The sequence below is a fragment of the Dama dama genome, chromosome 23, assembly GCF_033118175.1.
Source record: "Dama dama isolate Ldn47 chromosome 23, ASM3311817v1, whole genome shotgun sequence".
NCBI classification, from domain to species: Eukaryota; Metazoa; Chordata; class Mammalia; order Artiodactyla; family Cervidae; genus Dama; species Dama dama.
Genome location: NC_083703.1, coordinates 9705542 through 9729028, shown reverse-complemented (window position 1 = coordinate 9729028; position 23487 = coordinate 9705542). Strand labels below are relative to the sequence as shown.

General features: G+C 36.9%; 1 protein-coding gene across 1 annotated transcript in view; it reads right to left on the bottom strand.

Annotated features, from left to right (window-relative positions):
* MACROD2 (mono-ADP ribosylhydrolase 2) overlaps positions 1-23487 on the bottom strand; it is a 714676-nt gene that overhangs the window by 197305 nt on the left and 493884 nt on the right. Inside the window, exon 4 of the mRNA XM_061127556.1 lies at positions 17378-17407. Within this exon, the coding sequence (XP_060983539.1) occupies positions 17378-17407 (30 nt within the window). The remainder of the gene's footprint in view (positions 1-17377; positions 17408-23487) is intronic.

Below are 23487 nucleotides of genomic sequence, written 5' to 3'. Positions count from 1 at the left end.
AATGAAATCCAATGAATGAATTATGCTTTTTCTAATTATAGGAGAAATGGAACCTGGAGATTTACGGATGTCGCTGTGGTGTATGTACTACAGAGCTGACCCTGCAGGCACAGCCAGCATATATAACCCATCTGTGAGTCTGAGGCCTTGGGTGTGCTCAGCCTCTGGAATGAGATGCAGATGTTGGTGAATACTTAGCTTAGTGGAGGGCTTTGTGCCCCTTGCAGCCATTTCTGAAAACTGGGAGTTTTTGTTTGTTTGTTTTGGGGGGTTTTTTGGCCAGAAATAACCCTGCAGCAGAAGCAGAGGAAGCATTTTAGCTATGAGCTCCTGATAGATACATCATTTCTCGCTTACTGTCTTCTGGTGCTCCAATATTGTGAATTTCTCAGTCCTCCTGCCTCATCCCCGCAGGTGTTCACAGTTGAGTCCACTGATGTTCTCCACACATAAGTTCTGTTCATCTCTGCTTAGAAAGCCAGTTTTGGACACTCAGATACTTAAGTGGCTTCTACCTTCTCTGAGCTGGAGCTTGACTTGTATTACTTTTTCAAGCTACTGTAGTCTGGATACCAACCTCAACACTGAACCCTGGGCTCCGGACTGTTGCCCAGATCTGTGCTGCTGCCATTCAGATAGAGGGCTAGGGGCCCCATAAGGATATGGGGTCTTCTCTGCCACCCTCCAGAGTATGGCATGCTCACCATCCTCTACCACATTTGTGCCTGATAAGCTTCTGCTGGGTTCCTCTCCCTCCCTTCACTCCCAGGCCCAGCTGCCTGCTGCACCCGCACAGTATGGCCACCAATTCTGTTCTGTGGGATTCCTCAACTCTTCCCCAGTGCTAAGAAATCACTGGGACAGGGAAATGCTGCTGTTTCTTGTTCTACCCGTGCTTTGAGAGACAGCCTTAACACATGCCCTGCCCTAAAGGATGCCCTTAGCTCACTTTCTCCTGACCTAGTAAGGTTGCATGAGCTAGAATATATCACACTTCAAGATATAAAAATTTCTGACTCTGGGTATTTAAATAATTGAAAGAAAGGTTCCTTATAATCAGTACTACACAGGATGAAATGAACTACTATTAGGATAATCTTCTACCTATATTTACATGCAAAATCCTTTGGCTTATTTGGGGTTAAATAAGGTACCACTATCTATATTAGTTTCCCACAAAAGAAACTCTACTCTGCCACACAGTATTTAGACTTCTATTATCCAACAATTCAGGATATTCTTCTTTATTTGGATGTAACATCACCACACCTTAAAATTACCCAGCATCTTTCAGTTTGAGACTATAAAGATAATAATGACAACTATGGTAATAACCATGTATCTAACATCTTGTATTTGAAAAACACTTTCCAATGAGCAATTAGTTATTCCACCTCTGTAAAATAGTTATATATCATTATAACCACCTTTTCAGAGGAGGAAACTAGGACACAAAATAATGAATTTATTTTAACTCATTAAAAAAAAATTTAATGACTTTTGTCCAAAGACAGAGCTGCAGCAATAAATGATCATGTAAAGCAAAAGAAAGGACATTGTGGTTCACAGGTCCATAATATCTGTGACTGGACTCCTGAGATCCTCGTGGATTTACTCCCATTCAGAACTGTCCAAGTTCATTCCCCCCACACCCCACGGCTTATCTCCAGTTTAGAGGTAAATGAAAGCAGCTCCAAACAACAACAACAAAAAAAGGATTCTTATTAGTGCTGAAATTGAATAGATTATAAAAGTGGCTTCCAAAGAAATTGCCCTACCATGTATTTCTGTGGAGCCAAAACATGCATGACAAAAAAAAAGTTCTCCCCCATAACTGAAGGGATACAATCAAGTGATCCCAGAACACAAGAGACTTGACCTGCAGTATTTTGCTTGGACTTTTATTTCCTACTGTGCTCTTTCAGGTTACATTCAGAGTCTCCCTGGGGATATCTAAAACAGGAGCTCAATAAACTTTTTGTTTGCATAGTTTTGAAAAGATTTTACCTTTAACACAAGTAGATAAGCTACACAAGCATAATAATATATCTACTATACTATTAGGTGGATATATAGACATATCCTGACAGCTGGGCAAAGTACTTCCTAATTCTAACCTATTTGCTTTTAGATATGAATCTATGCTTCCAAGCATTTAGGTCCCATCTAGCCAGCTAAGCACAGTGAGAGCATTCATAAAAGTCCAGAATTCTTATGAAGGAATTTCCATTTCTGAAAAGAGAGATTTCATTTTTTCAAAAAATTATTTTGTAATTATTTTTCCCTGTCTTTGAGCAAGATTTACCTATCCAAATATTTCTTGACAGAATTACTTAAACTTCATATTTTCCCAAAAGTTGACTATGAAACAAAAATGCAAAAGTAATATAAAATAATATTCACAATTTATTAAACTATATTCTAAAATGCTATCTCCCAAATCAAAACCAAAGTGGAAACAAATGAACCTAAATGTGTACCTATTTGAGAGCATGTACACATAAATATACTATCTTTAGAGATACATATTTAGATTAGATAGTAAGGAGGAATTTATACATTGAAAAAGACATACCAACCAAGCAGCATATAAATATTATGTGTATCACAATTCAAGCAAATATACTACAAAAATAAAATCATAAATTGATAGCAATAATGTGAACACTGACTGGACATTTGATAGAAGAAAGCTTTTTAGGTTTAAAAATGAAAAGAAAAATACACTTCCTGTCTTTGAGAGGTACATATCAAAATATCTTCAGGTAAAATGATATGATTCTCAGATTTGCTTCAAAATAATCTACATGCTTGAGTAGATGGAGGTGTAGGTGAAACAAGATTGGTTATTAGTTGAAAACTGATGAAGTTTCATGATGATAAAATTAAATTCATAATACTGCTTTAATCTAGATATTCACATTTAAAATTTTCTATCTAAAAAACTTTAAAAAATAATAACAGAATTGATACATCAGTCTTTTGGTGGGGGGTGGGAAGTGGGTTCAAATTCCTTTTTTCTCCAGTTTACATTTTGGCAGCTTTTTCAGCAAGGATCTATGATTAATTTTTTCAATGCTTATCTAAAAATGTCCTTATTTTTACTCACAATTGAATGGAAGTTCCAATGGATAAAGAACTCCAGGTTAACACTAATTCCCCTCAGTTATTACTTCATTGTCTTTTAGTATCTATTTCTATTTATAATTTATCTGTCAATCTAAAAATTGCTTCTTTATAGAAAATTCTTTCTGATGTCTTTAAATCTTTACCTGTCTAGATGAACAGATAAAGAAGTTGTGGTATATATACACAATGGAATATTACTCTGCCATAAAAAGGGATGAATCTGAGTCAGTTGAACTGACATAAATGAACCTGGGGCCTGTTACACAGAGTGAAGTAAGTCAAAAAGAGAAAAATAAATACTGTATATTGACACATGCATATACAATCTAGAAAAATGGTACTGATGGACCTATTTGCAAGGCAGGAATCGAGACACGGACACAGAGAACAGACATGTGGGCCCAGCGGGGTAGAGAAGCTGGGAGAAGCAGAGAGAGCGGCGCTGACACGTGCATATGACCGTATGTAACATGGCTAGGTGGCAGGGAGCCGCTGTGTAACACGGGGGCTCAGCCCCGCGCTCTGTGATGACCTGGGTGGGTGGGATGGGGGTAGCGGGGAGAAGCAGAGAGAGCAGCTCTGACACGTGTATACAGCCTAACATGATAGCTGGCAGGGAGCCGCTGTGTAACACGGGGGCTCAGCCCCGCGCTCTGTGATGACCTGGGTGGGCCGGATGGGGGTAGGGGAGCGCGAGGTTTAAGAGGGAGAGGACAAGTGTACAGTATGGCTGATTCACGTCTTATATGGCAGAAACCAACACAACACGGAAAAGTAATTATCCTCAAATTAAAAATACATTTTAAAAAAGAAAAAATCTACCTATTTTGTGTTCTATAGCTTCACTCTAATGTGTCCACTTCTTGGTTTAATTTTTCCTCAGTAGAAATCAGTAATGTCTATTTTTGAGATAATTTATTTCTTTCTTTTATTTCTTTCACTGAAAAGTGAAAACTTTTCAGCTATCTTCTCTACAAATATTGCCTTTTCTGCAATCCCTCTTTCTGGAATCCCCATTGTTTATATGTCAAATGTTTCCCTCTGTCTGTCTTGTTTCTGTCCTTCTCTCTAATATTTACCATCTATTTCTATCCCTGTGGGACATTCTGGGTAATTCCTACAATGTTATCCTCCAAGTCACTAATTCTCTCTTCAGCTATGTCTAATATGATGTTATAAAATCTATTATTAGAGTTTTTAACTTCAAAGTCCATATTTCTCAATCCTAGGATTAGGATTTGTTTCTTTTGACATCTGACTTTTCTTCATATTTTATCACTTTCTTAGAGTTTGGATTCTCATTTTTATACATTTAGTTGTGTTAAACACATTTATTAGTATTTTCAATTATCTTTTAGGGTGCTATTTAGCTACCTTAAGAGCTTTGAAGTCCAATCCTAATATCTACTGTGACTCTTGCATATTTGAGGTGGATTTTAGACTCCTTTAAAAAAAAAAAAAGTAATAGATTATCTTTCAGGAAAAATTTTAGATTTATGGAGAAATTGAGAAGATAGTACAGAAAGTTTCCATGTACTTCACATCCGCTTCCCCTTATTCTTAACATCTTAAGCACGTGTGGTACATTTTAACAATTAATGAACCAACACTGACATAGAATTATTAACTAAGGTCCATGGTTTATTCACAGTTCCTTAGTTTCACCTAATATCTTCTTCTGTTCCAGGATATCATCCAGAAGAGTACATCAGAGTTAGTTGTCATGTCTCCTTAAGCTCCTCCTAATTGTGAGAGTTTCTCAGATTTTCCTTTTTTTCAATGATATCAAAATATGATAGGTTCAAGGTATATTGATTCAATATTTTGTTGAATGCCCCTCTATTGGCATTTGTCTGATATTTTACTCATGATTAGATTGAAGTTATCGATTCTTAGAGAAAATAAGAGGTAATGCAGCATTTTCAATATAGCATATCAAAGGTACACCTTATCAATATGATTTATCGCTGTTAGTTGTGAATTTCATTACCAGGCTGAGGTAGTGTTTATCAGGTTTATTCACTATAAAGTCGGGGTTCTTGTGTTTGGGATTGTCACATACATAGGTAGTGTAGATTTCAGTACCAAACACAATGAAGCTTCAAGACAAAGACAGAAACTTTTTAGAGTCCTCCTTGCAGTCACCTTGAGACAGTATAGAAATTTTTTTTGTTTTGTTTTCAAATCCAACCTTCTGTTGAGATTATAATAATTTGAGGAACTTGGCTTTAGTTGGTTTCAGGACCTAAGCTCTAGCCTCCTACTTTATGCAATCCTATTTCTACTCCCCAGTGAGAACTAGCTTCATGGCCCCTAGTGTCCAATGCCCATCACCATCTGCCCTGCCACAAGGCACGCACAGTTCACATCACGGCTTCGGTTCACTCTGCTTTTCCAGTACTCTCTTATTTATGGCAACCAAAGATGCAATTTCTTTCTTGCAAGGTGTCTGACATACTTCAATTAATTTTTTTATCCCAAACTTATATGAGTTTGTTGCAAGGAGATTTTCTGATTTCCTCAGTCTACCATATCTTTAAAATCTAAAGTCTTCCCCTCAGTTTGGTTGGGTTTCTCTTTCTCAGTAACACATGTAAAAAATTCCTTCTCATGTTATCTGTTTTGTAATGATATTACTATTTTATTCAACATTTTCTGTCTCAACAGTTTATATTATTAACAGGCAAAACAGCTATTGCAATGAACACATACAATCTTTTATTGAGTTGTGTGAAGAAATATTAAACAATGATAAGATTTATCATTTTAACTTCAGTGTAATTTAAGTTAAGTAATTTAACTGGAAATTGAACTTGAACCATGAAAACTTAAGAGTAAATGGTTTTACTTTTCTTCAGTGTGTTCAGATTGAATACACTGATTACACAAAGGCTTTATGGAATATCCACAAGATAATGAAATGAAGCATATGTCAGAGAAAGGAACCAATTATATCTAATAGTGCACAAAATTATGAATCTAAAAGGTGATTAGTTACTGTAATGAAACATAAAATAAAAGTTGTAGCTCCAATGCCTACACTGCTCATTCAAAGTAACCTACTGTCTTTATGTCTTAATATTTTAAATTATAAGTATATTACAAAATTGGTTCATTGTTCTCAGTGAAAATCATAAATCAAGTAACATGTTAAGAGATTATTGCCCATGATTTTCATTGTCCATCACTTTTCAAGCATGAATTAAAGAGCTCAAGAGCTAAGCAAATCTATGTAAAAACTTTTCGTAAGGCGTGTTGATTCTATTTCTCAATGAATGTTAAATCTTATTAACAGGCACATTAGCACTTTAAAGTTTTGTCAAAAGGTTTGAACAAGAAAAATCAATAATGACAATAATATTTCTGATTGAAAGATATAACTGGTTGAATACCTACAGAATGACAAACATGAACGAAAAAACAGTCTTTCCTTCTTTTCATGTAATACAAATATTATATGCTTCACTTCCACATCTATAGAAATATATATTATTCTCCTTATTTTGCAGAATTTAAAAAAATAATTGTGTGTTTAAAGTAAATGATACTATCTTAGCTATGGAAACTTTTTAGAAATAAAAGGTAATACAATGCTTAAAATAATTATTACATAAATATGCATATACTCATCATGTTATCTGCTATAAGTATTTTTTTAAGTTTTATCTTGTCATTTAGAGAACATCTAATGATAAAGACATTATATTTCTAGAGCAAACTAATCAAAACTGAAATGTTTAAGCATGTTAAAAATCCAGAATGGAAGATAGTAAATGAAATACCCACTACCTGTAATAGAACTTGTAAAAATGAGTTTTAAAAAATCTCTCTTTTTTTAAAAGAACATGATGCCCTAATATCTGAGAAAGAAGTTTATGCCTTACAAATATCTGAGAAAAGAAGAGAAGCTAAAGGCAAAGGAGAAAAGGAAAGATATACCCATTGGAATGCAGAGTTCCAAAGGATAGCAAGGAGAGATGAGAAAGCCTTACTCAGAGATCAATGCAAAGAAATAGAGGAAAACAATAGAATAGGAAAGACTGGAGATCTCTTCAAGAAAATTAAAAGATACCAAGGGAACATTTCATGCAAAGATGGGCTCAATAAAGGACAGAAATGGTATGGACCTAACAGAAGCAGAAGATTTTAAGATGAGATGGCAAGAATACACAGAAGAACTATACAAAACAGATCTTCACGACCCAGACAACCATGATGGTGTGATCACTCACCTAGAGACAGACATCCTGGAATGCAAAGTGAAGTGGGCCTTAGGAAGCATCTCTACGAGCAAAACTAGTGGAGGTGATGGAATTCCAGTTGTGCTATTTCAAGTTCTAAAGGATGATGCTGTGAAAGTGCTGCACTCAATATGCCAGCAAATTTGGAAAACTCAGCAGTGGCCACAGGGCCAGAAAAGGTCTGTTTTCATTCCAATCCCTAAGAAAGGCAATGCCAAAGAATGCTCAAAATACTGCACAACTGCATTCATCTCACATGCTAGCAAAGTAATGCACAAAATACTCCAAGCCAGGCTTCAACAGTACATGAACTGTGAACTTCCAGATGTTCAAGGTGGATTTAGAAAAGGCAGAGAAACCAGAATCAAATTCCTACATCAGTTGGATCAAAGAAAAACAAGAGAGTTCCAGAAAAACATCTACTTCTGCCAAAGCCTTTGACTGTGTGGATCACAACAAATTGTGAAAAATTCTTAAAGGGATGGGAATACCAGACCACCTGACCTGCCTTCTGAGAAATCTATATGCGGGTCAAGAAGCAACAGTTAAAACTGGACATGGAACAACAGACTGACTCCAAATTGGGAAAGGTGTTAATCAAGGTTTCATATTGTCACCCTGCTTATTTAACTTATATGCAGAGTACATCATGCAAAATGCTGGGCTGAATGAAGCACAAACTGGAATCAAGATTGCCAGGAGAAGTATCAATAACCTCAGGTATGCAGATGACACCACCTTAGGGCAGAAAGTAAAGAATTAAAGAGCCTTTTGATGAGAGTGGAAGACGAGAGTGAAAAAGTTGACTTAAAACTCATTCAGAAAACTAAGATCATGGCATCCAGTCCTGTCACTTCATGCCAATAGATGGGGAAACAGTGAAAACGGTGCTGCTGCTGCTGATGCTAAGTCACTTCAGTCGTGTCCGACTCTGGGCGACCCCATAGACGGCAGCCCACCAGGCTCCCCTGTCCCTGGGATCCTCCAGGCAAGAACACTGGAGTGGGTTGCCGTTTCCTTCTCCAATGCATGAAAATGAAAAGTGAAAGTGAAGTCGCTCAGTCATGTCTGACTCTAAGTAACCCCATGGACTGCAGCCTACCAGGCTCCTCTGTTCATGGGATTTTCCAAGCAAGAGTACTGGACTGGGGTGCCATTGCCTTCTCAGTGGAAACAGTGACAGACTTTAATTTTCAGGGCTCAAAAATCACTGCAGATGATGACTGCAGGCATGAAATTAAAGAAGCCTGCTGCTTGGAAGAAAATCTATGACCAACTTAGACAGCATATTCAAAATCAGAGACATTACTTTGACAACAAAGGTCCATCGGGTCAAAGCTATGGTTTTTCCAGTAGGCATGTATAGATGTGAGAGTTGGACTATAAAGAAAGCTGAGCACCAAAGAACTGATGCTTTTGAACTGTGGTGTTGGAGAAGACTCTTGAGAGTCCCTTGGACTGCAAGGAGATCCAACCAGTCCATCCTACAGGAAATCAGTCCTGAATATTCATTGGAAGGACTGATGCTGAAGGTAAAACTCCAATACTTTGGCGACCTGATGCGAAGAACTGACTCATTGGAGAAGACTCTGATGCTGGGAAAAATTGAAGGCAGGAGAAGGGGATGACAGAGGATGAGATGGTTGGATGGCATCACCAACTCGATGGACATAAATCTGAGCAAGCTCTAGGTGTTGGTGATGGATAGGGAGGCCTGGCATGCTGCAGTCCATGGGGTCACAAAGAGTGGGACATGACTGAGTGACTGAACAGAACTGATGCTCCAGTAGGGAACTGTATGCTTCCAGGTTCAATCAGCTTGGCCAGAATGAAGGGGCATTTAATCTAAGTTCATTCTTAGACTGAGATACAGATGAGGTAGTTAGAGTAGAAGGCAAGGCAAGGAGGAGCTTGTGCTGGTGTGACCACCAGACTTTACCCACCTTGCTGTGATGGATCTTTACTGCCAACAGCACTAGTACCAGAGCTCTTTTCTTTATTTCTAACACTGTTCACTCCATTTTAAGTGGCATGCCTGAATAGTCAGAGGAAACTGTTTAACCATTGTCTGAATAACTTGACTGTAGAACAGTGCGGAGAACCACTGAAGCACAGTAAGTTATCTATACGATATACCTACATCAAACAGTGAAAAATACAACTGAGTGGGTCATTTCTTTCCTCTCTTAGAAAATGATAACACATCCTCCAAGACTGCTCCAGTGATATCACCTCTTGTGGGAAGCCTTCTCTGATCACACTGACATGCTGGCTTCATCTTTTCTGCTTCGTTTTTCTTGTAATAAGAACCTTTCTGGTTCTTATAATATTAATGTGTAAATAAATACTTATATTAATACTTCAGACTGCACTTGGCTATAAGAATCATTCCTACCTCAGTGTCAAGACTAGTACACAACAGGTGATCAGTACATGCTGTTGACTGAGAAAGAGAAAAAGGAAAGAAGGAAAAAAGGAAGAGGGAAGGAGGAAAGAAAGAAGGAAGAGAAGAAGGGAGGGGCAATGGTAGGCTGACTCACCGTGTAACTGCATGTTGTCAGACCTGGCCTGGCTCCTGGTCCCTCCATCCCCTGGCCCCTCCTTCTGTACCTCCTGATGGGCCCTAGCAGGCTCACCCACCTGCAGTGGCCACGATCAATCCCCCTGATGCAGTCAGATCTTAAGACTTATCTTCCATATTTCAGCATTGCATCCCTTTCTCAAGCTCTACTCCTTAGACTGGGTCCCCACCTGACCAACACGGCAAGATCTGCTGAGTTTCTTTCACAGTGCTGGGATCCCTCCATCTGCTGAACAGAAGCTAGCAGGCTAACTCACTGCCCAACAAGCTGGACTGACTCTCATGAGGGGCCACCTCCGACACTATACCTGCTTTAACTGGACTTGGTCCCTCACTGCAGACCACTCTCCGAGATCTACCCCCAGCATGCCTAAGGCCCAGCCAAATCTCAAGACATAACAAGAGTGAAACACACAATCTCCACAGGGATTCCATTCTGTAGGTGGAGGGTGAGTAAGAGGTGTTCCACTCTGCCTGTGAATGTTGAGAAGGTATTTATGAAAGCACTCCCACTTAGACACACTTGAAAAGCCCTTTCAATGGTTGCTTTTTCATGCTAGGAATGCTTGGCTGAAACTCAGGGTTTTTGTGAAAAATGTATTTTTCAGGATATCTGTTCTGCTTTTTTAAAGAAGAAATATGATACTTGAAGCCCATTATATTGATATTAATGTATCATTTTAATTCAAAAGATCCATGCAAGGAAAATTCTTGGAACACCTGAAAGAACATGGTGAATGATAACTGCTCAGACAACTCAGTCAAACAGGGACCATGACTAGTCACAGGTAAAGGGTTATGTTTATTGCCAAATCAAAAATCAATACTATTACCATATGGGAAAATTAGATTTCCAGTGAAAATTTGCTGTATGATGCAGGGAACTCAAGTTGGTGCTCTGTGACAACCTAGAGGGGTAGGATAGGCTGGGAGGTGGGAGGGAAATTCAAGAGGGAGGGGACATATGTATACCTATGGCTGATTTGTGTTGATGTATGGCAGAAATCAATATAATATTGTAAAGCAAACATCCTCCAATTTAAAAAAATAAATAATCAAATACTGACACACAGTAGTTACTAAATTAGTATTTCGTAGTTGAAAGGGAAAGTGTTAATCACTCAAGCGTGTCCAATTCTTTGTGACCTCATGGAATGTAGCCCACTAGGTTCCTCTGTCCATGGAATTCTTCAGGCAAGAATACTGGAGTGGGTAGCTATTTCCTTCTGCAGGGGCTCTGCCCAACCCAGGGATTGAACCTGGGTCTCCCACCTTGCAGGAAGACTCTTCACTGACTGAACCACTTGGGGATCCCAATCAGTTGTTACTAAATGAGCATTTGTTGAATGAATGAATGAACATGTGCGTTGTTGGTCGAGTGGAGATGCACCGATGGCACCTACTGTATGACCAAACAGTTTTATGATTTTGCTGCTTTTGAGACGCATGCGGCACCTCACCCCGCTAAACTCTCAGTCAATCCAGTCACTCAGTCGTGTCTGACTCTTTGTGACCCCGTGGACCGCAGCACGCCAGGCCTCCCTGTCCAGCACCAACTCCAGGAGCTTACGCAAGCTCACGTCTATCGAGGCCCCTCTATCGAGGGGTACAAGAAGAGCAAGAAGCCTTTGGAGGTAGAGAATAGCATTATATATGCTGTGTTCTCATTCTAGAAAAGCAGCTTTCCCACGCATTCCATCTGGGGCTGAGAGTTTATTTAGCGATAGTTGCTTATGCCTAGAGTTTTTAAAATTAACCTGTCACAGAAGCACCTCAAGCATAAGGTCTAGAATCACAGTATTGATACAAATATATGCTATATCTATATATATGTATATATGTGTGTGTATAATTAAAAAAGCAGTCCTACAAATTTATGCATATAAAAAGTCAACCTTAAATTGCTACTCTGTCAGAAAATGTCATTTTAAATGTCTAACATTATGCCTCAGGCTTCAGTACTCAGGAGCTTTTGACAGCCTAAAAAGGAAGCAAATCCCATAAACCAGGTCTTGTTTGGGTTCTATCAGCAGATTCCAGTCCTATGTTAATTACTGTGACAATGAAAAGGAAAGACATTATCTAAACTAAGAGACTGTAATTTTTGTTCTAGTCTGTTACATAACATTCTGGAAGGAAATCAAGGACGTATCCCTTTAATTCCGCTTTTTTCTTTATAATTCTGCTTCTTGACATAATTTAAGACTGGCTCCAAAGGTCTTTTTTATTATATATTCCAGAAGTACAACATCATAGGACTCTGTGCATGTAAAACATGCTTATTACAGATGAGTAAATGGGTATTTAAAACGCAATGTGCTCTCAGACTAAACATCAAATACATAAAAAAGGTATATGAATCTGGATGACAGTCCACAGGTACTGTAAGATAGTGCTACTGTATGTACTTTCAAATTATCAACTGAGCTTAAGCCTTGTTAAAATAAACCAGGGAAAGCATCATCCGTATCTCAGCTGCATGTTTTCCTTTCCTCTCCTTAATTTTTCCAGATGTAAATACTGACCTACTTGTGCACAGAAAAGGCAAATATAAAGATCAAAGATATATTAAAAATCACAGATCAGTAATGGTATGAGTCTTGAGTGGGAATCAAGAACCCTGTCTTTTTGTTGGACCTTTGCACTTATAGGCTGTGTGACCTTGAAGAAGTCACCAAATTTCCCTAAGTCGAATTTCTCTCAAGCATTAAAATAATACTAAAACTGATCTCACCTGTGCACTGTGTCTGAGACAGCGCTAGGTATTTACCACACCATTTCATTCTTCTCAGGCTTCCCTGAAGTCAGGTTAGGGGTCACCTGTCTGAATTCTGACCCATGAAACGAGCAGAATTGACACAAGCCATTCACGAACTGCTCTGTAAATACAATCCACAAGATCCACCAGCTCTTTCTTCCTGTTTTGTGATTGGAGTCACATATCACACAGAGTAGGTGCAAGATAGGAAAACAACCTGAGACTCTATGTTACCACTTGTGGCAGAGCCTGAGTAGGATAGCCACCAACCTGCCCAGACTATGATGTGAGCAAGAAATGAGCCTTACCGTCTTAAGCCACTAGGACAGTTTAATATAGACTACCCTGACTAGCAAAAGCACTAAATAAGAAAATCAAATTCACTTGTTTTATATATCAATGTTCAATACAGCTGTGCAGGTTATTACCGTGAGCAATGATGGCGACCTTGTAAAAAATTAATAGGACTTCTAAGATTTTTTGACACCGTACCATTACATAGGCAATATAAAGGCTTCCTGAAAGATAGAGTCCAGTCACTATAGACCGGCCACTTCTTACTTAAATATTATTATATTTATATGCCCTTAATATATCTAGGAAATATATACAAAGATGATCCATTTTATCAAGTATTTTAGCTGATATGCCTAGGTAGTTGAAAGCCTATCACTTATGTTCACTGCAGTGACACTAAGTTACATGAAGTTTCTAAGATAGTGACCTCTGGCAAAAGATGACAATGCACACCTACATGAAATGATTCTCTCACTTTAAAACCAAAACTGAGAGGATGATTGTAACCATACTTACAATCTCCTTTTAGGAGAAGTCTTGCTAATAAGCACTCAAAAAAGAACAGCAAAATGCTAAGATTACAGGTAATACAATTTTGTATAGACTAAGTTTGCCTAAATTTCAAGTACAACTTACACAGAATTGGAGGGAAGCTCTCCTGAGAACCTGAGAAAATGGTACTTAAGGTACCCTTATTATTTTTTATATGGTGCCAAATGTTCTTGATCAAATTGTTTAGTCAATCAAAGAACTATTTCCTTTAGAGATTTTTGAAGGGATATTAATTCAAGTCAACAAAAGGAATCATTGATTAAATCCAAGAGGATTATATCAGTTCAAGTGTTCCTTATCGGATGATTATTAGCTGTTGCTGTGCAAATATCACTGACAGGATTAATAAGATCCTCATAGAATCAAAAGGCCAAAAATAAGTTCAAAGAAGGCTAAAAATATTCCTTAAATTTAATTTTTAAATGCAGCCTTCCAAAAATCAAACATGCATTTTAGAGCAATCTTGACATCTCCAGAAGTGCATAAATGAATTTAAACCTGTCAATGACCTACTTTAATGAAAGAAATTACAGCCATCTTAAATACTTATAATTTATCTTTATAATGATACTGAGCTGCTAATTTTAGAACTTAGAAATGAGAAATTATGGCAAATAAATGCATTTAGCAAAATCAACCATCTAGAGGACTCAAGTATATTCTTCAGGTAAAGAAAAACCGAGTTTTCCTATTCCTGAATGTCTCGCCATTGCTGAAAATCTACAATATTTGACAATATTTACAATACTTCTTCCCACAAAGGCTGAAGGAACCACAGGGAAATACAGGCTAACTCACTAGAGTTAACTCTATACAGGCCAGTCGTGCACACGTAGACTGAAACCCAGCAGTTCGACAAGGGTACCTGAACTAGTTGTCTGCCTTCTCACAATGGCAGAGACTAGTCACTGCCTGCCAAAACCTCCACCCTCTCCTTCTTCCACAGAAAAGAGAACACGGCTCTTTTTTGGATGAGCATATTGCTTCCTGGAATAAAACTGTCTTATCCACGAATGAACATTTGATCAATTCAAGGATAATGTGGGACTTTAGTAAAGCTGCGCTAAGAAAACTGGCATGATTTTGAGGAGCCATCTTTCTTTATTGTTGCCTTACTCCTACTGACCCCGTATTTTTGATGGCTAAAGTCCAGTAGCCTTCATGGACCCTAAGTTCCATGCAGTAGGAAGAAGACCATAAAAGTCAGAGCTTGAGTGCTCGATGGGATTATCACACCACTGGTCTAGCCTACATCTAGACTACTTTTAGAAGAGACAGAAATATATTTCTATCTCTTTTAAGTCACTGTTATTGTGGGGTTTTCTGTTATGGGCAGCTAAAATGATTTCAACTTATATAATTAGTTAATTCAGTTTTCTTTAGCCAAGAACTATAATAGTCTGGATTTATATATCTAGACTCAACTTTAACATTTTTATCCTATTTAATGGTAGTAGTCCAATTTGTTAAAATACTAACATGTCATGGAAGAAAATCAGCACTACGAATGAATTATTTTAATGCTTCTTTCATATAAGAAACCTAGAGATAAAAGTTTACCAGGAAACCAGTAAATTCTGAAGGAAAATTTCCCTTTTAGTTCCCAAAGAATACCAAAAAAGAAGTAGAACAATGAGAAACCTTGCATGTATTTTCTAAAGAAAGTTGAGGAAGAAGAAAAATATTTTGCTACAGAATGCGCATTGACATGATAATATGAAGAGCACTTTCTAGTTTAAACTATTTTCTATCATTTCCACTTCCAACATTCTGTTTTTAAAAATCTATTGATTCAAATATGAGAACAATGGTGAAAATTTTAATTTTCTAATGAAATTTACACTGAAATCTCCTGGTTATCATTAATAAAGGATTATATTTCTTAAAAGTTCAAGATCAAGTAAACAAGTTCCAGATTGTTTGTTGAAAACCTAAAGCTCCGTATAATCATGTCTACTTCAACCATGTACATGAAAAGAAGGAGCAGGAGGAAAATAAACCTACTCATGTCCACCTGGGTCCTAAATGAAAAAGACCCCATTCTATTGTATATGTTTTTCCTCCCTCACTATGTAATATAGACTGGGGCTAGGAATGCTTTCATCTTTCAACCTAGAAATAAAAATAATATTTTATTTTTATGCCAAGATTTTAGTATCAGAAAAGAATTCCTAGTACAGGAATCTCTCTCTTCCTTATCTCACTTTGATCTCTTTCTCTTTCTCCTCTAAAAAGGAAAAAAGAAAAAGCAAAATGTCAATACTAATTTCTTTCTTTATTTTTCACAGTAAGTTGCTGATATGTGAAGCCCTCAGGCTACAAAGATTTTTTTAGTCATTATGATGAAAAAAGAAAAACCACAAGTTTCCAGATGCATTGTTTTAGAATTCACACTACAAGTGACTCTTAAAAAAAGTGCCTCTATCTTGCAGCCACTATGAAAAACAGTATGGAAGTTCCTCAAAGTAACTAAAAATAGAGGTGCCATTCCACTCAAGGGCATATATCTGGACAAAATGATAATCAAAAACATCCATGTACCCCTACCTTCACAGAAGCACTATTTACAATGGCCAAGAAATGGAAACAACCTTAATGTTTATCGAAAGAAGAATGGATAAATAAGTTGTGGTATATATACACAGTGGAATATTACTCAGCCATAAAAAGGAATGAAATACTGCCATTGGCAGCAACATGGACGGACCTAGAGATTAACATACTAAGTGAGGAAAGTCAGAAATAGAAAGACAAACGCCATATGGCATCACTTACATGTGGAACCTAAAATATGACACAACTGAACTTACCTACAGAACAGAAACAGACTCGCAGAAATAGAGAACAGACTTGTGGTTGACGACGTAGAATGCAAGTGGGAGGGTGGCCTGGGGGTTTAGGATGAGCATTTGCAAATGTTCTGTTGCTGTCGTTTGTTCATTCAGTTGTGTCTGATTCTTTGCGACCCCATGAACTGTGGCTGGCCAGGCTCCTCTGTCCATGGGATTTCCCAGGCAAGAATACTGGAGCGGGCTGCTATATCTTTCTCTAGGGGGTCTTTTCGACCCAGAGATTGAACCACATCTGCTGCATCTCCTTCATTGCAGGTGGATTCTTTATCACTGAGCCACAGGGAAGCCCACAGACTATTATACATAGAATGAATAAACAAGATCCCACTGTTTAGTCCAGGGAACTACAATCAATATCCTGTGATAAACATAATGGAAAAGAATATATATATATATATGTATTTATACACACACACACACACACACACACACACACACACGGAGGGCACAACAGTCCACTCCAGAATTCTTGCCTGGAGAATCCCATGGACAGAGCAGCCTGGCAGGCTGCAGTCCTTGGGGTAACGTGGAGTTGTATATGCCTGAAGCGACTTAGCGCGTACACATATATATATACACATGTATAAGTGAGTCACTCTGCGATACAGAAGAAATTAACACACTTTAAATCAACTATACGTCAATAAAGTAATTCTTTTAAAGTGATTCTATTATCTACCAAATGTGTATTTATCTCAATAGCTTACTGCTGCTATAACTTAAGCCAAAGGTAGAAACACAAAGCTTCATGAGAAGAACAACAGTATTCTGCATATTTTGAAGTCAGTTAAAATAACATTCAGGTAAACCCAAGATATTTCTGTTATGAATTATTCTCTGGAAGATTATCATTTGCATGGTTGATGAATACAGCAAAATTAATTTTGTTAAAGTATCAGGGAACTTACCAACCATCTTATGGTTGGTGTAGTAATAAAATATATTTTAAGTGATATTTAGGACTTACCACCTCCACCTCCAAGAAGACTGGCATTTGCTGTTTAAAAGAAAACAAACAAAAGATGTTAAATAATATATTAAAGTATGTTTATGCCAGAGTATTCCAAGAAAAAGTTGGTAATGATCATGCTATACATATACACACACACATATATCACAATATGTACTTTCATATAAAGATAGATCCTTTGTTTTATGATGTATGAAAATGTAAATATTCATTATTTTTATCTCTTTTTTCTCTTCAAATGACTATTTTTACAATGTTCTTATTTCTAATAAAATAAAATACATATTATGATCCTTTTATTACCATTCTGTATCTAAATTAACCTTCTGTTTTCACCATTTTATCAAGTAGAGATATAAAAATGTTACTTAAGCAATTTCAATAATTTCAAAGGACAATGTAACAGAAAAGTATAATGATAATTTTAATTAAATTAAACACCATCAAATAAACCTATCTCAAGTTACTCTGCTATAAGAATGAACTTAAACAGTAACAGATTTATTCTTTTTTGCAGTAATTTTTTTGTTTGTGGGAAAGAAACACATTTTAAATATTTTTGTAAAGCAATGATTTGCCATTTCACACCCATTTATCTATTAATCTAGCACACACAATTATAGAAGTCAAATAATAAGCAAAATATAAGACAATTCCATTTAGATTTTAAGAGGTCAAATATTCAAAAAGTTCCATGGCACCTTATGCCTATGATAATCTAGTCACTACAAAAGTCAGAAAACAGAACTCTTGGAGCAACATAAAGTACGTAGTCATCAAGGTGACTCTTCGTGGAGAAATCTGAGCTACCAAAAGATTATAGAAATCATTTAAGAAGGAATACTAGGACTCTTTAACTTCAATTTTAGTGTGATATCCACAGACCATGCACTGTCATAGTAAAAGAAGCAAATATTAGAGTGTTAATGATTTCATCAATAAAAAAATGTAACATTTTAAGAATAAATGCCTATATCCATATGTGATGGTTTATTATTGCAACAATAAAGAAAACATTATAAAAATGCATGGAGAACAAACATCTTTGAAGGTTTTCTCAATATGTCAATATTAGAGCATCAAACCTTATCTCATATGATCTTCCAAGCACAGGGCCATCTATTAACAATAATAGCTGTGCTTGGCTTTCCTCGGTGCTTTCATCACAAATATGTACTGAGTAGCAACCCCATTAGTCAAACAAAACTCACTTCAGATACTACAAGTCATCTGCCACTGTGTCAACTCAGAGTCCTCAAACCCTCCTGACATCACAGTGAAAACGTGTAATATTTACCTAGATGGTATCCAGGACTTAATATTTTCCCAAAATCAAACTGTGTTGAAGTGGCAACTTGATGAAGAGGCATGAGGAAAGATGTTACCAAGTCTTTTTTTTTTTTATGCATTTATTTTAAATGTTGCTGGCAAGTTTGAAGTTAATGGTGTTTTTGTTTTGATTTGGGGGCATTTTTCATATTTTCCTTTGGTTTTATATCTTCCATTTTCACAATTTTCTATAAGAATTTTATTTTCTTCATGAGCATTTCCTAGTATCTTGTAGTTGAGGACTGATGTTTTGAATTGGAAGAGCAGAGAATAATAGTAAAAATAATGGTTCTGAAGCCACACAGTCCTGAGTTCAAACTTGCCTCTGATGCTCCTCAATTCAAAAACATCTGACCTCAGGATCTCAGAACTGCTGTGTGTATATAAGGCCATTTTTCTTTTTCTTTCCCTGAAAAGCTATTGTTAAACCAACAGTGTTCTGGCTTTTATTTTGAAGCTTTGATGTTTGGGGCTTTCTTGGCCTTGCTTTGTCTTACAGCTTCTAGTATGTTAACATTATGGCAAAAAGTGAAGAGGAGCTAGAGAGCCTCTTGATGTGAAAGAGGAGAGTGAAAAAACTGGCTTAAAATTCAACATTCAAAAAACAAATTAAGTTTTTTAATTGGAGGCTAATTATGATATTGTAGTGGTTTTTGCCATACACTGACATGAATCAGTCATGGGTATACATGTGTCCCCATCCTGAAACCCCCTCCCACCTCCCTCCCCATCCCTCAGATGACCGCTCAGGGTCATCCCAGTGCACCAGCCCTGAGCACCCTGTCTCATGCATCCAACCTGGACTGGTGATCTATTTCACATATGATAATATACATGTTTCAATGCTGTTCTCTCAAATCATTACCAATTCTATCTTGGGTCCATAACCTTTAGTGGATGGGGGAAATTTCATGATGTCTATTGGCAAACCCAAACACTTTCTTAAAAATCTTAGCTACATGCATTTTTAAAACTGCATGGCATTTCACACTTCTGCTGATTTTTTATTTTTAAATCTGACTGAGAACTCCTTCCTTGTCTATAGGTTTTCCAGATCCCTGAAACTCCATCTGTTGTCCTCCAATTTATACATATTCATTCATAAAGAAAAACTTATTTCCAACAACAAACAATAGTAATGAAGAGTAGCTTTACACTCAAATTATCATGCCCAGAATCACAATAACACAATATAACCTATTTTTCCCCAATGTTTTGCTTAATAAAGGTAGAGTTTGCCTGTTTGGAGAGCACAGACCAAGTCCCATCTGTTTAATCAGGCACTTGTCCAATAGATGTGGGTGGATGAGTGGGAGTAGGTGTAGGAACTGGAATTCCAGGCTTGGAGGACCATCAAGTCCATTTATCTCAGATGTGTGCTCATGTCTAGATGAGCATTTCTGGTTACACTTTTAACATCAACATAGAAATATTTCATAAAATTGTGGCATCTACAAAGTGCACAATCATTTTTAAGATAATTTCATGTGCATTACCATTCATGTAATATAATCTTAATATAAGCTGCTTAAATATATTCAAATCAAATTCAAAGCAATTCTAATAACTATAATCCCAATAATGATTTATCTAAAGAATCCATCAAATTTAAGTCTATTTTATGAACTTCTGTTCTCTAAAAATTAAAAAATAAAATGCTTTTTCTTCAGTAAAAGTGACATGCATGCGTGCTCAGTCACTTCAGTCATGTCCAACTCTTGTAACCCTCTGGACTATAGTCCACAAGGCTCCTCCGTCCGTGGGATTCTCCAGGCAAGAATGCTGGAGTGGGTTGCTATGCCCTCCTGCAGGGGATCTTCCCGACCAGGGATCAAAACCACATCTCCTGCATTACAGGTGTATTCCTTGCCGCTGAGCCACAGGGGCAAAAGTGACATAACTGTAGGCAAATAAAAGTGAATCTTTATTATGATTTCTATTATTCAGTCTTTACAAAGCATCCTATATGTAATATAACTGATTTTCAACATTTATTGATCAGATGGATTAAATGCATTTCTTCCATTTCACAGAAGTGAAAATGACTTTTGTGTGTCTGAAATTAACAGTAGTTTAACTCTGGGAGTTGGTGATGGACAGGGAGGCCTGGCGAGCTGCGATTCATGGGGTCACAAAGAGTCGGACACGACTGAGCGACTGAACTGAACTGAACTGAACTGAATTTTTACTTAATTACTTCCAATAAATTGACGTATATCCCAATTAGATAGGAAGTTCTTAAAGATAAGATTTGAGTTTAACAGTTTGGTCTGCATTTAATAAGCTCTCAATATGTGTTTTCTAATAGTCAGATAATTGGCAGATTTAATCCCTTTTCTTTATTGACAGAGAAGGCAGGTTTTGTTTACTGAAGTGTATAGAAAGAGAAAACTTTGGTCCTTTTTCTTTTTGTAAAATCAAAGTCAGTAAGGAAACTCCTACACTTTATTTAGAAATAGTGATTAATAATGTAGAAAACTGAAACTATCGTAACATTATTTTTTTATTTATTATTTACTTCACAATATCGTATTGATTTGCCATACATTGACTTGAATCCTCCATGGGTGTACATGTGTTTCCCATCCTGAAACCCCCTCCCACCTCCCTCCCCATCTCATCCCTCTGGGTCATCCCAGTGAACCAGCCCTGAGCACCCTGTCTCATGCATCTAACCTGGACTGGCGATTCGTTTCACATATGATAATATACATGTTTCAATACCATTCTCCCATATCATCCTGCCCTCGCCCTCTCCCATGACATTATTAACCAACTATACTTCAATATAAATTTAAAAGTTTTTAAAAAGAATGTATGAAATATGTTTATATATTTACGTCCCTATCTAAGTCCCTTGTTGGAGGGAATTTTGGATATGCCTCTTGTTATTCCTTGAGTTTCCATCAAATGGAAAAAGGAACTAAGAAAGCTTGAAGTTGATAAGCATGATGCTACTGCGTCCAGAATAATATTTAAAAATGGCTTCTCTGAGCATGGCAGTATCATGGCTTAGCTGGTCAAAGCACCTGTCTATCGAACAGAAGATCCTGAGTTCAAATCCCAGAAGTGCCTGGGACAGTATATTACTGAACTTCCTAGGTGTACAGTGGTAAAGAATCCACCTGCCAATGCAGAAGATGCAAGAGACACAGGTTTGATCCTTTGTCGGTAGATCCCCTGGAGCAGGAAATGGCAATCTCCATTTTGCTGAGCATGCTTTCTAGGTAACCAGCACTAACTTCTTTCATATTTTCCTAAATAAAATGCCCCTGTTACCAGAAGAGGTAGAGGAAAAAATGAAGCTACAGTAATTGTCTCAAAGATCAATTCAATGAGAAACTAAAATAAATTACAAATTTATGAATTTGTAATTCATAAATTCAAATTCAAATGTAATTTCATTACAAATTAATGAATCTGTCTATTCCAGTTTTTACTCCCACAATAACAACTCAGTGAAATGAATAGTTTCACTACTTAGAAAGTAAAAACAGCACTGACCATAAAATGAGTAAGAGTTACCAAAATCTAATTTCAAGTGACAAATGTGGATAATTTATTTATAATACCCTAAGCAAATGATTATTTTTTGAAGTTTATGAGAAACAGCTTTCTTCCATTTAAACTAGGTTTTGATTTTTTTAATTAAAACTATCAAATTATACACAAGTGTGAATATTCATTATAAAATTATCAAAACCAAAAAGTAATTAAATACAAAGCAGGAATCCTTTTCATGGGATAATTAGCCTACATGAGAAATAACCGTGGTAATTGACATTAGCATCACTCTTTTTGGTTTTCTCAAGATATAAATGGAATATTACACTACAGTCAGTTCAGCTCAGTCGCTCAGTAGTACCCGACTCTGCCATCCCACGGACTGCAGCACGCTACATGACACTACAGTAGTCTTCCTTTAAAAAATTCCTAAGTGACCCTCTTCTACAAGTATGTGTCCCTTTAAGAATATAATTATAATCAAATTGTGGATCAAATGATGAAAAATACAATTACTACATTTGCAGTCATGTCACTGGAGGTTCCTAGATGCAAAATAGGCCCTAACATTATTAAAAACCCAAGACAAAGCTTTAATTTATTATATGCTTAAAACACTCTTCCTCCTAAGATGTCAAAATCCTTTTCAGTCTACATAAGGTAATAAAAAGGATACTGAACTAAGAACTGAGAGCCAGATAACCTCTATGTTAACTCTACTTCAGTAACTAAATAGCAGGTGAATCGAGCAAATCATAGTCAAAACTCTTACTTTTCTTCTTCTGTTTGGAAATTTAGAATCAATCAGGGATGGCAAACAGGTTTTAAACAATTCAGATTCATTAATTACGAGAATATACCTGCACCTCTGATTGGAGAAGGATTCTGAGGCTAACCCCAGGCTCTGCTGAAAAGAGAGCCATGACTAATTAACGTTAGTCATGGTCAGAGAAGGATAGGAAGAATAAAAAGGCAGCACACATACCATCTATTGAGCACCTCTGGATTTGAGGACTTCTTTTAGATTTGACAGTTTTAATGTAATCAAATTTGATTCAATAATCTTGAAAAACAAAACTGCTAACCTAATATGTACCATCATTGTACCTTAACATGGATAATAGCTCCTGTGTTTCCAAGTCTGAAATAATTCAGTCTGTGAAACAGTCCACAGCTGGGTGAAGCAGCCCGTGTCCACTGCGAGTCAAACTGGCGTGATAAGTGTTTGGAACTTTTTTTTTTATTTCACTTGCCCAGTAATTTCTATTATCTGT